A 17,566-nucleotide genomic window follows, 5' to 3' on the forward strand; every position below is an offset into this window, starting at 1 on the left:
GTTTGGAAAGCTGCTGCATGGTTGTGTGTGGGCTTGAGGGTGTGACATCTTGATCTGGGGGTGAGTGAGGTGAGCATGGCAACTGTTACTAGGTACTGAGGCTGACAGAAAGAACTCCATGGATCTCAGAATCTAAGAATTAGAGTCAGTTGGAAATTAACTGTTGAGGAGGCTGGAAGAAAGGGACTCAGACTGAAGGATGGAAAACTGTTTTTCTTTGTAATGATTGATTGATTGGTTGGTTGGTTGGTTGGTTGATTTCTATACCGCCCTTCCAAAAATGGCTCAGGGTGGTTTACACAGAGGAATAATAAATAAATAAATAAGATGGATTCCTGTCTCCAAAGGGCTCACAATCTAAAAATTAATTGATTGATTAAGTGCCGTCAAGTTGGTGTCGACTCTTAACGACCACATAGATAGATTCTCTCCAGGATGATCTGACTTCAACTTGGCCTTTAAGGTCTCTCAGTGGTGCATTCATTGCTGTCGTAATCGAGTCCATCCACTGTGCTGCTGCTCGTCTTCGAGTTCTTTTTTCTTCAACTTTCCCCAGCATTATGGACTTCTCAAGGGAGCTGGGTCATCGCATAATGTGTCCAAAGTATGCTAGTTTAAGCCTGGTCATTTGTGCCTCGAGTCAAAATTCTGGATTGATTTGTTCTATGATCCATTTGTTTGTTTTCCTGGCTGTCCATGGTATCCTCAAAATTCTTCTTCACCACCAAAGTTCAAAAGCGTCAATGCTTTTTCTATCTTGCTTCTTCAAAGTCCAGCTTTCGCATCCATAGAGTGTCACGGAGAAACCCGTTGTCTGAACTTCTAATCTTTGTAGGTGTAGACACATCACGGCATCTAAATATCCTTTCCAAGACTTTCATTGCAACCCTACCAAGTGCTGGTCTGCAGCATATTTCTTGACTGCTGGATCCTTTACTGTTGATGGTCAATCCTAAAAGGCAGAAGCTATCCACCAGTTCAATGTCTTCATTGTCAGTTCTGAGACTGGTTGCTGTACCCATTGTCATGAATTTAGTCTTCTTTACATTTAACTGTAGTCCCATTTTCTCACTGTGCTCCTTGACTTTCATTACTAGAGCTTGCAGATCATCCACATTCTCAGCTATCAGAGTGGAGTCATCAGTGTAGTATAGGTTATTGATGTTTCTTCCTCCAACTTTAAAACCATGCTCATCCTCTTCCAATCCAGCTTCTCTCAGTAACAATTAATCCTCTAAAATATGTGGTCTTTTTCTATTGGAGTAACATCCCATGCCTAAAGTATTTCTCCACTATCAAGGGCAATAGATACTATTAAAAAGTATTGAAGATAAAACTGTGGGGGAGTGGGGGAGCCAGAATAGTTTAAACCAGCCTATGTGGAGGAAATTATTTTGTATGTAGCAAAACAATTCTGTAGTCTGAGGTGGTACAGGCATAGGTTTTTGCTTCAATGAAAACTAGGCCTTAAAGACTCCCTTCCATCACCTTCTCTTCAAACTCCTAAAGCAAATAATCTATTCTTATGAAGCTGCAGGTATAGACACCCCAGATGTTCTGCAGTATTACACCTGCATTTCCAAGGGGCCTGTGCTGCTGTGGGTGTCTAAGGAAGTGCCTAGGCTCTTTTGCAAAAGTGCTAGTTTGCAAATACTTAAAGCTGCATTTTGAGAGCACAGTTTGCATGGTTTCCAGTATGCAAAACCACCAGCACTAGATGCCCACAGAAGCGCAGGCCAATCAGAAATGCTGGCATAATACTGCAGAACGTGTGGGCCAACCCCTTTTAGAAGTTTAGAGGGATGGAGGTGGGAGTCAGTATCTAGGGTCACCACTACCAGCTGTGGTCTTGGCTGTCTGATTGGGGTTTTACCCATTTTTGACTACTGCAGTGGTTCCCAAATTTGGGTTGCCAGATGTTGTTGGACTACAACTCCCATCATCCCCAGCAAAAGGCCATTGTGACTGAGAATGATGGCAGTTGCAGTCCAATAACATCTGAGGACCCAAATTTGGGAAACCCTGGTCTACTAAAAACCCAACCTTCTTATCAGCTCTAAAGGCCTTTTTGCAATCTTTTCTTCTTGAACTGTCTGTCACACTTGACATTGCTGAAGGTATCTTTGCCTCTTTTTCTGAGTTAGTTGGAAAAGAGCTTATTTAGGAAGTTTCCTGGTTTGCCATGCAAGCCAAAAAAACATCCCACGCTTGCCTTAAAATGCCATCCTCAGTATATCCCTTGTGGCTTCCCAGAACAAAGTCTTGGCAACATCAACAATTAGACTCATCAGCCATCTGTCTGCAGCTGCCTGAGCTATAACTTCATCATCACAGAATTTCCTCAACATGGGATGTCCTTGTGAACCGGATGAAAAAGAATCTCGTTCATTACATTTAGAACATTATGGAAAGCCTTAAGAAAAAAGGACTTGATCCATTAGTTAAACATTTAAAGAGATGCTCTGCAAAAGACAAACTTCTGGTTGTTCAGCTGTGATTTGTCTCCTGTAATATTCTCTGCTGGGATGTTTTATTTCATAAGAACTATTAAGAGAGAGTAAATCACTTAGGTATAGCTGGTTCTTTTCTTGTAATCATATGCAGACATTTTAAACAGTATTTTCATGTTTCAATATCTTTATTTCACTGAAAGTTATAAGAAAAGAAAGAACCTCATTAAATGAGTTGTGGTCCAAGGCACTAAAAAGAAAACTAACAAAAAGCCACATTTGTAAAATCAAATCTTCCAGATCTTACACAATAGTAGCCCTTTCCATATATTATGTAACTGTACTAGGGGTGTGTGTGCAACCAGTTTCCACGGTTCGGTTTTAATTTGAACTGAATTCTAACCAGACTGCCGGTTCACAAACCGGTTTGCCAGAACTGCCCAGCTGGTCCAGTTCATGTATCGAACCAATTCAAACTGCCTCGCCCATAGAGAATAATGGAAAATCAAGCCACCCCATTTATTCCCCAGGAGTAGTGTCTAGGGACACCAAAGCGGGTTGGGCAGTAGGGCATGATGGTTGCTACCTACCACCCAACCTGCAAAACAATTGGGCAATCGGGAGATTTTAAAGGAATTTTTGAATTTTTTCTGAGTCAGTAGGTGATTCCGGTGAATCTTTGATTATTATCTCCAATTTTCTGACATTTACTTCTACCACTACTATTTATATACCATTTTTTATTGAAAGTTCTCAAAGCTGTTCTCCAGGAGTTTTCAAACATTACAGACAGTATCTCTGTAATGGTGCTTGGAACAGGGTCAGAATGTTCCACCTCAGAACAAGTCATTCCGTTCCAAGCTTGTAATGCACCCCCTCCCGCTTTCTATGGGGTGTTCATTCCAAGCTCAGACACAGGGAAAGAGATGGCAAGGGAACACCTAGCTACTATAAATCAATTTAACTCTCTCCAGAGCCAGGTGAATTACATCCCAGAGTACTGATGGAATTTGCAGAAGCAATCTCAGAGCCACTGTAATCTTTGAAAAGACCTGGAGAACCGCTCTGAGAACTCTCAAAATAAAGTGATATGTAAATAGTAGTAGTGGTAGCAGTAAATGCCAGAAACCCGGAGATCCAGTCTTCTGGCACTTGCTTACACTGGCGGATTAAAGGAGAGGCAGTAGAAGCAGCTGCCTATGGTGGCAAAATTCCCCTAGTGGCAAATTTTGGAGTTGAGTTAAATGGGGGGGAAATTAACCTTTAAGGCATCCTCTTTGTGCACCCGCCCACCCAGATTTCAAATTATGATGGTGCAGCAGCACATGCATGCTGGCTGGCAATAGGCAGATTCGCAGAGGAGAGAGCAGGCAGACAGGCAGCGATACCTCCTAACACAAGCCTGCCTACATCCCAAGTGCCAGCGATCGCCTGATTTCAGGCCTGTACACAGAAAGGCCCGAAATCAGGTGATCGCTGGCATTTGGGAGATAGGCAGGCTTGTGTTAGGAGGTATCCACGCCCTCTCCACCACCAATTTGGATTGTGTTCGGAGGTAGTTTTAAAGGTTAAAAAAATAGATTTAATTAAACCCCCCCCCCCAACTTGCAAAGGGAAGGGGAACTCTTGCCTCTGGGATGGCAAATCTTTGGCTGCTTACTGGTGGCAAAGAGCTTAATCTGCCCCTGCTTGCTTACTTATTAAAAATGCATCCCCATCTTTAAAAATGGGGGGAAAGAGGAGCCAGAAAACTACAGAGGAGTCAGTTAGATGTCAATACCTGGCAAGATCCTAGAACAGATTATTAAACAGCCATTCCGTGAGGACGTAGAAAAGAATGTGGTGATTATCGGGAATCGGAATGGGTTTGTCAAGAACAAGTCATTCCAGTCTAATTTAACCTCTTTTTTAAAAATTGTCACTGGTTTACTAGAGCATGGGAATACCCTGGACATTATGTGTCTCATTTTTCAGTCATGTGTTTGCAAAATGTTTCACGCATTTTGCATTCCGTTCCTACCTCAGAATGGAACACAAAATGCATTTCGTGCACACCCCTGTGCAAAAGAGCACTGCCTTCTCTCTGTTACCCATTCCCATTTCACCATCTTCCCCAAGCAATAGACCTATTGCTTCCTTGACCTTCCTCTCTTTCTGAACAAATCTGGAAAAAGAACCATCACCTTTTTTCAGTTTTTGGCATCAGGCCATTCTGAGCCTTGGCTTTCCGGAAGCCATCTGTTCAGGTCTGGGTCATTCTTTTTGTAGTCTTCCTTGGTTATGTGTCCGTCCTTCCTTTAGCTGGCTTGTATACAATGTAGCTGCCTATGCAAGCAACAGACATGCCCATATAAGCAACAGACATGCTCACTGCTTCCGCAGCACTTTTAATGCTACCAGCATGGCTTGCTAAGGCAGGGAGGCCCCATTCCTACTAAGGACTACATCTTCGCATGTCTGCTGCTACCCCCATTATTTCCAATGGGGGTTGCTTAGACCAGCGGGCTCTGCTGCATGATATGAGATATATATATAGCTTTTCAGCTGTTTAGACTATTATCTCTGCATCCACACTGGTTTCTTTAGATGCTCCTATGTTTCATGCTCATGGGAACTGTTGGCAATTGTGTTTTCAGTGCCACATTTTTCAGCATCTCTCATTCCCCTTGGACTCCTTTCTCCTGTAGGATTTCTAGCTCAGGTATCCTACCTTATTTTTCTCTGCGCTCATTAAAATCAGCGTTCCTAAAAGCTTATACATTCAACTTCCTTCAGTTTTCCCTCTCCTTGATATCACGAGTTCCAAGATGATGTGGTCACTTTCCCAGGATTCCTGACACTTTCACTTCAAATGCACATCTGTTTGGCATGGTTTTTGACAGAGAAATATAATAAGCCAAAAATGCAAGCTTTCCAGTACCACGTGTTTGATCAGAAATGGAGTTCTGATGTCCAGATCTCTGAAGAACTCATTGAGGAGGCTGTGTATATCTGTGTGCATTCAAAATTGCTAGGGATAACCACAGCATACTACATGAATTACTACCATTAGATGGAGAGTCATGCTTCTGCTTGAAGTTCCTGGCCATGGCTAACTGGGGTGGGAAGACTCCCACACTGTGGCAGAAATCCATGTAGTAAAACACTATGAAGGCAGGGGAGCCAGGGGCCAATCTTCACTTCATGACCCAAGGCCCACTTCAGCCTAGCTGTGCATGTGCAGTAACCACTAACTGCTCTCACTAACCAGCTCTGCAAAGACATTTAGGGAAGAAAGAGGTGTCAGCAGGCAGGCAGGCTGGAGTGTCTCTGCCCCCTTTAGTCAGTTGGCTTGTGCAAGGTCCAGTCTCTTTCCTAGTGCCCTAGCTGTAAGTCCACCTCCTGTTGGGGCATATGGGAAGTAGTGGGACCACTTTTGGCTATTCAGTCTGCCCTTCCTTAATTACTACATCTTATACCATCTTTCACCCAAAGCAGGTTGCCACTGAAAACATGGGCAGCATCCAGACTAGTTAGCTTGACTAAGCAAGCACCATTGAAATCAATGAGATGAGTTAGTCATGTTTACCTTAATTCTCATTAATTTCAACAGACCTTGTTTGGATGCTGCCTAGTGTCATACAGTCAAAGATATATTAACACAACAACAAAAGGGGATGGAGAGGAAATTAAACAATTTCAGACATCCACATTTTCACTCTGCTGCATAATGAATTGAGATTACGACCAGGTACCAGTGTTCCCTCTAAGGCATGTGCATGTGCATGCACTCACTTTTTTTTAAAATGTCCACTCAGTTAATTTGAATCAGGAAGGCCTCACTCTTATCAGTGTTCCCTCTAACAGGGATTCCCAGATGTTGTGAACGACAACTGCAATGGCCTTTGCTTGGGGATTCTGGGAGTTGCAGTCCACAACATCTGGGAATCCCTGTTAGAGAGAACACTGCTCTGAATGCATGTGCATGCACACTACCTTGATGCTGCCGCCCAGAACAAAACTCATTCTGCACAGAGCTGAAAAAAATTAGAGAGAACACTGCCAGGTACAATGGTAACTGCAAGAAACAGTTTTGGAGATGAAGGAGCTGAGTGTCAGTTGGTCCCAGCCAGACCAATGGAGGAGGCCTCTATACCTCTCGCTCTGCTGCTGTCCTGTCCCAAAATCAGGTACCTACAAGGCGAGGCAGTTGGTGTTGCAGCACCCTGGATAGCTCCCATTGAGTAACTTGATCCAGCAAGGACCAGAGGTGGAATGAGATCTTAAATACCTCCAGGTTCAGACTACCCCTTCCAGGCTCTGCCTCCTGCCAGGATAGCAGAGAGATTTAAAGGGACAGTCCTTGAGCCTAGAGTTTAACACTTCTCCTCCACTACATTAAGTCTTTCTTGGCCCATTGCCAGCATGCTTGTGCAGGCTTCTGGAAATGTTCATTGAGGGTCCCGGGCTCAGGCTCCATGTGTGCTGTTTGCAGGGGGAGGGGGGGGTCTCCAATCCTGTGTTTCTGGTAGATTCAGGCTCCAGCCTCGTATCAGGATTTGGGGATGGGGATGGCTTCACCAGCCTGAATGCTCCCCGCTTTTTCAAGATTAGACTCTGCTTTCTGCTCAGGGATGGGGTCATGTCAGCTAGTGCCAGGTGGCAAAGTTGAGATTTCCCAGCTTCCCAGCAAAGTTGGGATTATCCCAGCTTCAAGGCCAATAAGTTAGCCACTAGAAAACGCTTCTTCAAAGCTAATGCCCTCCTCAGCCCTCTCCAACATGAACCCAGAGGAGACAAGATCAAAGACCTTTGAAGTGAGAAGGCCCGGTAGAGATTCCAATCCTATATTTTAATTCTGTAGCATTCCAACATTACAGATGGGCATTCATAGGTACTGCGCCTCATTATGTTCTCTCGAGACACATTTTGAAATATCTTTCCATCTTCTGAGAGAAAATGGCAATATAATTTAAATCCTATTCTATCCATTACCTCAATGAAATAGTAGAGTCCTTAACTATAATTTCAAAGAGAATTGTCAAAAGATTCTCATTTTGATAATCTGAGTGTGGGGAGTAGGTTTAGATAAATCAGCTTTCCATTAGGAAAGCTGTGCCGCATCGGAGAGGTACAACAGAGCCTTTTCTGTTAGATTACCAGTAGGCTACTAGCATGTTACCTCTGACCGTGAGCTGAGTGTCATCAAGCCCACCATTTTTGTTTAGAATTGCATTTTGATCCCCACTAAACTCCATAGAATTCAGAGTCTGGAAGTCATGTTTCTCTGCCCCCTCTCCTTTTATCTTCCCAACATTTGTGGTAGTTTAGACAGAAAAAGCAGTGTCGTCCCAAACGTTTTATGGTTGACTAGGGGTTGGAATCCAGGTCTCCTGATCCAACATTCTAACCGCTCCACCATAACAGCCCTCTAAGAGGAGTCCAAACTAATGTGGGTTTGTGCGTAGTCCTATGTAACATGTGTGGTACTACACCTCTAATGCAGGGGTTCTCAACCTTGGGTCCCCATCATGATGGGAGTTGTAGATGGACAGCATTTGGGGAACTCGAGGTTGAGGAGCCTTGTTCTAACACAATGGCCGCATTGGCACTTAGCATGAAACCAGAGGTCGCTTCACCTCTGGTTTCGCAAACTACACATCCTTATAGTTTTAGAGTTGTAGTATTCATGGTAACTTACAGAAGGTGCCTCAGCTGCATGGCAAGCCACTGCAAATGCAACTTACTTACTTACTTACATACTTATGTATTGTGTTTTTACCACCCCATCTAGTAGTCCTGGGTGGTTCACAACAACAAATTTTTTAAAAATGAAATAATTAAAAAAAAATCTAGAGTTTAAAACAATTTAAAAACTCTGGAGGGCCAGGGTAAGAAAAGGGGCGTTAAGGGCCCTTGAGCCTCAGATTTCCTTGTCCACCAGCCAGACCAGTGGCAACTGGAGACAGACCTCTCCAGATGACCTTTATGTGTGGTGGGGATCATGCAGAAGAAGATGCTTTCTAACTTTCTGTCTAGATATAGCAGACATGGCATTCAGCTTGGCATTCAGCCTTTGCCTAGTATCTCTTTCATGTGAACCAGCCCTGAAATCCACCTCTGTGGTTACAGTCTTTTCCCCATTTTTTGGGATGGATACTGTCACTCTGTCCACTGGATGGAATTATTCTGTTAAGTAAAAGGGCTACTACTTGTGAAGCCCATTCCTGCTCACTTCTACTTGCAATTATGTCTCTCCGGCTTCCGTGGAACTTACTGCTGTGTGCAGCATTAATCAAAATCTAGTAAAATCTATAATTACAAATGACTACTTTGCAGTGATCTCATGGAATGAACTACATTCCCTTTCCTTTGGTCTCAGCAGTTCAGATTGATATTTTTTCCTTATGTTACCCACTTTTTTTTTCTTTTTTCTTTTTTCTTTTTTTTTACATTTCTTGCTTTGTCTCTTATGGCAGCTGCCCGAATCATTGAAAACATGGATACTACTGCAAAACCTTGTGACAATTTTTATCAGTATGCCTGTGGAGGATGGTTGAAGAAGAACATTATTCCAGAAACAAGTTTCCGTTACAGTAACTTTGACATTTTAAGAGATGAACTAGAAGTTGTTTTGAAAGGTCAGTGGAATGGAATATATATTTATGGACTAAATGTGGACCATTTTAATTTTCTTTTCCACCCTTCTGATTTTGTGTTAGAAGAGTCAGAAATGTTTCATGCCACCTGTTTTACATGTAGTTCTTCTGCTTAATATCAACCCAGGCTGTTTGCTTGGTAAGTTTAGGGATTAGTCTCTTCTGCCTGGCAAAAAGCAAACAGAGATTGTTGCAGGCTTGATTGGCTCCGGAATATGCTCTGTATTACATATGGACTTCCATAACATCTGAAATCACTGCCCTTATGAGCCATGTGAAGCAGGCAGCTGTCCTAGGTGTGAGAAAAGTATGTTTCCCTTCACTCAGATGAAAACACTGCTAAAAACATGGCAGTTCACCTTTGCCAACTTTATATCTTGTATTTAAATAGAGTGAACTAAGCACTTTCTAAACATAGGCATATCAAGATATATTTCTTTCCAAAACATCAGAAAGCAATGCTGCCGAATTCAGATGAGCAGCCTGAATTCCCAAGAGGAGAATTAAATAGTTCAGGAAACTCCTTCAGATTTCCCATAGAGATATGAAAAAGGATGGAAAAGGTGGGGTTGATGAGAATATTATGTTGACCTCAAGACCCTTACTTAGTGAGAGACTTTAAAAGGCACTCTCAAAATCATAACCTTTTGCATGCTTGGGGTCATAATAAGTAAAATGGGCATAGTGAGCCAAGATGTAGTGTGATACCTGCAGAACGTAACTATTTCAGTTGCATTATGTCTATCTCACTTGTTTTCAGATGTCCTAAGCAAGGAAAATAATGAGGACATACAAGCTATTAAGAAAGCAAAAACTCTCTACAGATCTTGTATAAATGAAAGTAAGTTACTGCATAAATTGCCAAATGTAAGAGTAGTGAATATAATGCTGTTGTATAGTGTTACAGCTCACAGGTCACACTTTAGCAAAATTCTTACAGCACCCTCCCTGACATTCTGGTAAGATCAACTAAATATTACACATAGGTGAATTTTCTCCACCCTCCACTCTCATGTTGGATTGGTTTAGAAATAAGCCAAGCTGCTTGCAGAAAGAGAGAGAGAATGAGAGGGAGGGAGGGAGGGAGAGAAGAAGGAAGGGAGAGGAAAAGAGATAAAGAGAAATCGTTCCACTTATTTTCTGACAAATCTCACTTTTGGAAGTCTCCCAACCTCAGATCCCCTCTAAACCCTTTCTTCCCACCCATACAGCCCTCCCATCCCCCAAACCCCTCTCCATCACCTTTCAGCAAAACATAGTCACCAGGATAATGGTGGCAGTTCTCCAGTTGCTATAAGAGAGAAGAAAGGAGTTGTTAATGTTATCCTTCCCCTCTCTGGAACATTCATTATGAAGATGAGGAGGAAAATCCTTGGTGGCCCTTAGGAAACATAGTTTTTTAAAGGCCATAATCCTTGGGGAAAATACATTTCCCATGAGCCAAACCTTCCCTCGCATCGCCCAACTAGAGTTCATAATTAGCATGTCAGAGAGAGGGGAGAGATCAGAGAAGACAGAGTGACAACATCAGCCACTGTTGCTATCCAGGCTGAAAAGATAGTGGCAGGCAAATATAGGGCCTGTTCTCACATGAAGTTAGAAGGGCTTGAGGTTGGGCTGCGGGGAAGGCAGGATAAACCTGCCTTCCCTGCAGACAATGGATCTGGAATTGTTGGGTGTGCTCCCTCCCTCCTGGGCTCCCCACTGGCTCACTGGCTCCCCACTGGCTGATCCCCACCCCACCCCGAGCTCTTTGCAGTCTGCCAGCTGCGGCTGCAAGCCGCCACGACTGACAAGAGCAAAAAAACTAGATTAAGGGAACACTTGCTCCCTTGACTTTGTTTTCAAGGGGGGCTCCAAAAGCGGGTTTGCCGCCGTGGTGCCACCGGGATCAGACACGGTCCCAGCAATTCACACATGTGTGCAAAACCAGGCTGAGCTTGCTTAGCCCGGTTTTGCACATACATGTGAATAGCCTCATAGTGTTTTATTTATAAAATGGGTCTGGTTACATCAACTGAGGTTCTGATTATACATCCAGATCATCAGCTATGATCACACCAACTGGCCTTTGTTGTCTGCTGGCTCAGGATGAGCCTTACTTCCATCTATTGCTATGTTTTAGTGGGGATTTGTGGCCAAAGAAAATCTTTTCTCAAAGAACTTTGGTCTTGGAATAAAGTTTATCAGGGAAAAGGGAAATTCTGTGGAAGAAATCCTAGGATATAGAAACATAGGAAGCTGCCTTATACTGAATCAGACTACTAGTCCATCTAGCTCAGTATTGTCTGCAGTTTCTGAATGCAACTTCTCAGGTTTCAAGCAGGAATCTTTCCCAGCCCTGCATGGAAATGCCAGGGATTGAACCTAGGAGGACCTTCTGCCACAAAGCAATGGCATGATCCCACACAGGACTATGCCTAAATCTTATTTTATTTTATTTATCACATTTCTGTACCACTAAATCATGGGATCTCACAAAAATCAACAATTATAATGAACAATTACAAATTATAATAATTAAAATCATGAAAAACAGCTAAAAAACTAAAAATGTAATTAAAGATCTGGTTCGTCCGGTGTATAAATGCCAGTTTTATAATTGGGTGTCATAAGGTATGTATGCCCGCAACCCGTAACTTATGAGATTAATGTTTGTTTTCACAAGCTGCCATTGACAGCAGAGAAGGAAAACCACTGATAGACATATTGCCGTCTATATCGGAATGGCCTGTAGCATCAGACAACTGGGACCACACTTATGGTAAGGCAGCTCTGGTTATGTTTCCATTACCATTTTTAAAATAATGTTGAGGGAAGGGGCTGCTTCTGTCCAATTCTGAGTGTAAATGTGTTTTTCATTGCCTTAGGTGTCTCTTGGACAGCTGAAAAAACAATTGCGCAGCTAAACTCTCAGTATGGGAAAAGGGTCATCATTAATGTGTATGTTGGTACAGATGACAAAAACTCCTCACGACACATAATTCATGTAAGTTCGTCACTCTTGGAAAGGTGTGAATATGCTTCTTCAAGCTGCCACAAGTAGGAGTGTGCACGGAACCATCCGGCCCAGTTCGGTTCAAGGCTGGACCGGCCTTGAACAGAACCTGGCCAGTTTGGTCTGGCCCCCATCGAACCCACCCCCAGGCCAGTCCAGTCTGGTGGGAGTCTGCGATTTAAAAAAATAAAAATAAAATTAATGCTAAATACCTGTAGCCCCTTCGGGGGGCTTGCTGTAGGCCGTGGGAGGGGGTTGTCCACGAGGGTTCCCCCTCCCCCCGCCGACCTCCCTCATCACCGCCACGGTCGGATAAATGTAGTATTTTGGGCCCATTCGGGCCTCTGTAAAGGCGAGCGGCGGCTATTTTGGCCACCGCCATGCATGCGCAAATGCCCTCTGCAAGGCCGTAGGCCATGCTAGGCCTTGCAGAGGGCATTTGTGCATGCACGGCAGCAGCCAAAATGGCCACTGCTTGCCTTTATGGAGGCCCGAAAGGGCCAAAAATACTATATTTACCCAGCTGCAGCAGTGTTGAGGGAGGCTGATGGGGGGAGGGGGAACCCATGCGGACCCCCACCCCCCACCCCCCACCCCCGTGGCCTACAGCAAGCCCCCTGAAGGGGCTACAGGTATTTAGCATTAATTTTAATTTTTTTTAATAAAAAAAAAATTGCAGACCTGTCCGGCAGTTTGGTTCCAGTCCAAACAGAACCGCGGGGGGTTCAGTTTGATCCCGAACCCCCGAACCTCCGGACTGAACCGCCGGACCGCAGACCAGTTTTGCAAATCCCTAGCCACAAGCATGGAAATGGGGACTATCATGGATATCCATGTAGAGGTGCCCATTCACACACAGTGCTTCGATACAGTCCCGCACGGCTTGCCAATCTGACAGTGGCCCTCCACAGGCTGCCCACAGGCATCTCTGTGGTGGACGACATGGCAGGAATGCAGCACCTGTGTGAACTGACTGATAGTTTATGGGCATGTGCCTATCACAGAATCACAGAATTTTAGAGTTGGAGGGCTTCTTGGGGGTCTTCTGGTCCAGCCCCCTGCTCAGGGCCAGGTACTACAACATCCCTCACATACGAACATAGGAAGCCGCCATATACTGAGTCAGACCATTGGTCTATCTAGCTCAGTCTGTCTTCACAGACTGCCAGTGGCTTCTCCAAGGTTGCAGGCAGGAATCTCACTCATCCCTATCTTGGTGATACCAGGGAGGGAACTTGGAACCTAGATGCTCTTCCCAGAGCAGCTGCATCCCCTAAAGGGAATATCTTACAGTGCTCACACATCTAGTCTCCCATTCATATGTAACCAGGATGGACCCTGCTTAGCTAAGGGGACAAGTCATGCTTGCTACCACAAGACCAGCTCTCCTCTCCCATAGACCAGCTCTCCTCTCCCGTGGAGAGGAGATGACCATCCAGCCTCTGTTTGAAAACCACAAGTGAAGGAGAGCCCGTTGCTGCATGGGACTGACTGTTCCACATCCATCAGCTCTTACAGTTAGGAAATCCTTTCTAATGTCTAGCCTAAACCTGTTTCATTGTAATTTCAACCCAATAGGAAAAGGGAGGTTTCTACTTGGTTTCAACCAGGGACCTTTCTCATGTGAGGTGAACATGATAACTGCTACACTACAGAAACTGTGCCCAGTTTGTTTTCTCATTGATGCATATCATATATCCTTAGGGGAAACCACATTTCTGTTTTTTGTATTTTGAGTTTCATAATCTGCCCAACTTTCTATCCCCTCTGGTACTCAAGAGTGCTATAAATCTCCTGAATGTACCAGGTAAGAATAGAAATGCAACATTTCCTTAACGGAATACATTTGGTCAGCTTATAGAAGACGTTTGCTTATTTAAAACCATTATTGTATAATCCTCTGTGATAGAGCTTCCATCAGGGATAATGCTACAGTTAGATAAAAGCTTAATAATTACTCTTATACTGTGACACTGGGGGGTTTGTCTTTGATTACCAGGGCTGTATTAAGTGTATGCTGTCTGGGTTTTAGGAGGTTCTCAAAATGATTTGCCTTCATTCCCTTCCTCTCTCCCTATATGTACGATCCCTCCCACATTCTATTTTATTTTAATTTTTACTGGAATAATAAGGCCATCTTTCACATCTTTCCTTTCAGTCAGTAGACTCTAGAAAGTTTAGTTTAGGAACATTTAGTATGGGTTTTTATACATTCTTCTTCAGAGGTATTTTGAAGGAAATAGAGTTGTTTAAAAGAAGCAGTGATTTCATTGTGCTCAGACTTCTCTGTAGCCCAAAAATCATTTTAAATTGGTTTTATAGATTGATCAACCTGGACTTGGACTCCCTTCCCGTGACTACTATGAATGCACTGGAGTATACAAGGAGGTATGCCTGAGCTCACAAATCAGCAAAGACTTCCTATAGCCCTCTATAAGAGAAAGAGGCTTCTTTTCCCACATTCTCTGCATTTAAATTTCAGTGCCTCAGTGAGGAGAATACCCCTGTAGTGTAGTGGATATTGGGAAGATGGTGGAGGAACTGCATCCTCAAAATATTACATGCGAACAAATCATATATGACTTGAAAATATCCGTCGATTATTTATATGTCAGTTCCCATGAGCATGAAGTACTTTTGTATTCTATATGCAATTGTTCAGGATCCTTAGCCGTGATGCTTTTCACATGCAGTGATTTCCTACCTGGATATTATTTCCAAGTAGAAAAAACATGTGTTTGTATTCCACATGCTGTCAAATTAACCATAATATTTTTATGCCGGAGGCAGAAGATTCAAGTGACACCACACACACACATACACACACACAGAGCCACACACTCGTATATATTGTGGCCTTATTTTACAGGAAGTTCTATTGCACAAGATCCACTAAAATGAACAGGAAGCGCACAAGAGCAGTCTACCAGCATGGGTTATTTTGTCTCCCACTGTGCAACCATAATGGCATAATGGCATCCACATAGGCGGATTACCATAATGGATTAACCGTATGGCGGATTAACCATAATGGCATCCACATAGGTGGATTACCACAGAGGCAAAAGAGGCAATTGTCTATGGTGGCAAATCCAGGGGAGTGGCAAAACTTGGGGTGGGGAAAAGTTTTTTAAAACTTTTAAAACTGCTGCTGCATGGCAGCGGCAATGATGAGAGATTAAGCCTTTTGCCACCCCACCGCCGCAGCGAGAAGGCCAGTGGTGGCGAGGAGGAATTTCCCTCCCCCCTTTTTTCTTCTAAATGCTGCCACAGCGGCAGGATGGGGGGGCAGTCCAAATGGGCTGCGTCGGGGGATGCATTCATTTGGGAGGGGGAGGGGAGCTGTAAGGAGCTCTCCCTCGCTGTTCCTCCATGCCCCCCAGCAGGCAGTCCTCTCCCAACACAACTCTCGTGGCTGCCCCATTCCACCATGCCGGCAGTGAAAAGGAGGGACTTCCCCTTGTCACCTGCTCCCCGCAGCAGCCGCTGTGTAGCCTTCGCTGGAACTGTCCCCCATCCTGCCACTGTGGCGGCGTTTAGAAGAAAAAAGGGGGGACTTCCTCCTCACCACCCCTACCCTCCTCGCTGCGGTGGTGGGGGTGGAAAATCCTTGGCCACCAAAGGGCAGCAAAAGGCTTAATCCTTCCCTGGGCATCCAGAAATCTAGTGGCCAAGGCAGATGTCTCACTGCCTATTGGTAAGGGTACCTCTGGTCACATAGCAATAGCAATAGCAATAGCACTTACATTTATATACCGCTTTATAGCCGGAGCTCTCTAAGCGGTTTACAATGATTTAGCACATTGCCCCCAACATTCTGGGTACTCATTTTACCGACCTCGGAAGGATGGAAGGCTGAGTCAACCTTGAGCCCCTGGTCAGGATCGAACTTGTAACCTTCTGGTTACAGGGCGGCAGTTTTACCACTGCGCCACCATGTGCAGCTCTGTTTAGTTGCTGATACACATAGTGGGAAACTGTGACTGGCTCCAATTTCCTTAAATAGATAATTCAGACTCCCTGTGTGGAAGTTAAGAAATTGCCGTGTGTAGAGTAGCCCTAAATATGGGTGGTCACTAGACAACGGACACCAAATCAGTGGGAAGGTAGAACCTTGGCCGAGAAGCAAAACACCCATCACAAGATTTCCTACAAACTGTGTTTATTTGACTGCACTGAATCATTGTTGCTGTAATGAGGATCAGATCCCGGCTCATCTGTTTCATACCGCAGTCTGGAAGCAGCATGTTCAAACCCCTAATTAAGTAAGCTGGTTAGGAAATCTGCAATTTAAGTGGTCGCTTTTAAATACACACTAATAACCACCTAATTGCACATAATAAATCCCTGGAAGAGTATAGTGGTTGGTCTTGATTAGACACATATAGCAATTTGCTGGTAAGAGAATACTTAAAAGTGCTTTTTAGTTTGTTATTACTGTTAACGTTATTTCAACATGAATTGTTATGTATTTTTCCTTCAGCCAACTAGTCATTTTCCTCATTTACAACAGTAATTTAACAAAGTTTAAATTGTTAAAAAGGATAGATAAGGGCCACCAGAAGAGCCAAGTACATGTGAAAGAAACTGTTGTTCAGAGCTACAGGAAACTAAATGCAAAATGATGTGCAATGCTTGACGCAGGGTTAGAAGTGAAAGCAGGATCCCCACGACAGGTTCTCTTCCTCGCTTCTGTCATATGTAGGGTCACATTGTGACATCTGAATGCCATGATTTACTACTCACAGTATGGCAGCCAGCCAGTGGTGTTGAGCAGAATGGTGAAATGTGTAACCCCAAGGCTAACCTCCAGTGGCTGTTGCTGGTGTCTATCCTATGTTTCTTTTTAGATTGTGAGCCCTTTGGGGACAGGGATCCATCTTATTTATTTGTTATTTCTCTGGGTAAACTGCCCTGAGCCATTTTTGGAAGGGCGGTATAGAAATCGAATAAATAAATAAATAAATAAATGATGAGCAAAAAGGCACTGGGGCTATTCTTACGATCACAAAAATCGGGCTAGGAAAATCCTAGCCCGATTTTTGTGATCGTCAGAACCACCGGGCTCACAGCAGAGCCCGGTGGTTCTGGAGCAGCTAACACGCTCCTGTAGCCCGCCCCTTAGCCCGGGTTTGCGGAGAGAGCACTCCGCAAACCCAGGCTATCTGCTCATGAGTAGCCGCGCCGCAGCTCTGCACCGCAGCTACTTGTGAGTAGACCCCCGGCCGGGAGGCTTAAAAGCAGCCTCCCCGCTCAGGGGTCTCCCCAGTATGCTCTGCGCACTTGCGCAGGGCATACTGGGGCTTCCGGGGACCGCGCAGCCCCCGAGCTCCCCAGCCCCTGCCAGGTCCGTCTCGGAGCCGACCATCATGTGGGCGGCTGATCCAGCCGCCCAGGGCTCCCTGCCCACTCATGAGCGGGGAGAGCGGGCTTAGCCTGCTCTTCCCACTCACCACTAGGAACCGGGTCTCACTGATTGT

General features: G+C 44.4%; 1 protein-coding gene across 1 annotated transcript in view; it reads left to right on the plus strand.

Annotated features, from left to right (window-relative positions):
- Positions 1-17,566, plus strand: part of MME (membrane metalloendopeptidase) — an 89,991-nt gene that overhangs the window by 14,901 nt on the left and 57,524 nt on the right. The window contains exons 3-7 of the mRNA XM_053309608.1: positions 8,909-9,070; positions 9,849-9,929; positions 11,757-11,852; positions 11,959-12,077; positions 14,409-14,474. Of these exons, the coding sequence (XP_053165583.1) occupies positions 8,909-9,070; positions 9,849-9,929; positions 11,757-11,852; positions 11,959-12,077; positions 14,409-14,474 (524 nt within the window). The remainder of the gene's footprint in view (positions 1-8,908; positions 9,071-9,848; positions 9,930-11,756; positions 11,853-11,958; positions 12,078-14,408; positions 14,475-17,566) is intronic.

This window comes from Hemicordylus capensis, chromosome 3 (genome assembly GCF_027244095.1).
Source record: "Hemicordylus capensis ecotype Gifberg chromosome 3, rHemCap1.1.pri, whole genome shotgun sequence".
NCBI classification, from domain to species: Eukaryota; Metazoa; Chordata; class Lepidosauria; order Squamata; family Cordylidae; genus Hemicordylus; species Hemicordylus capensis.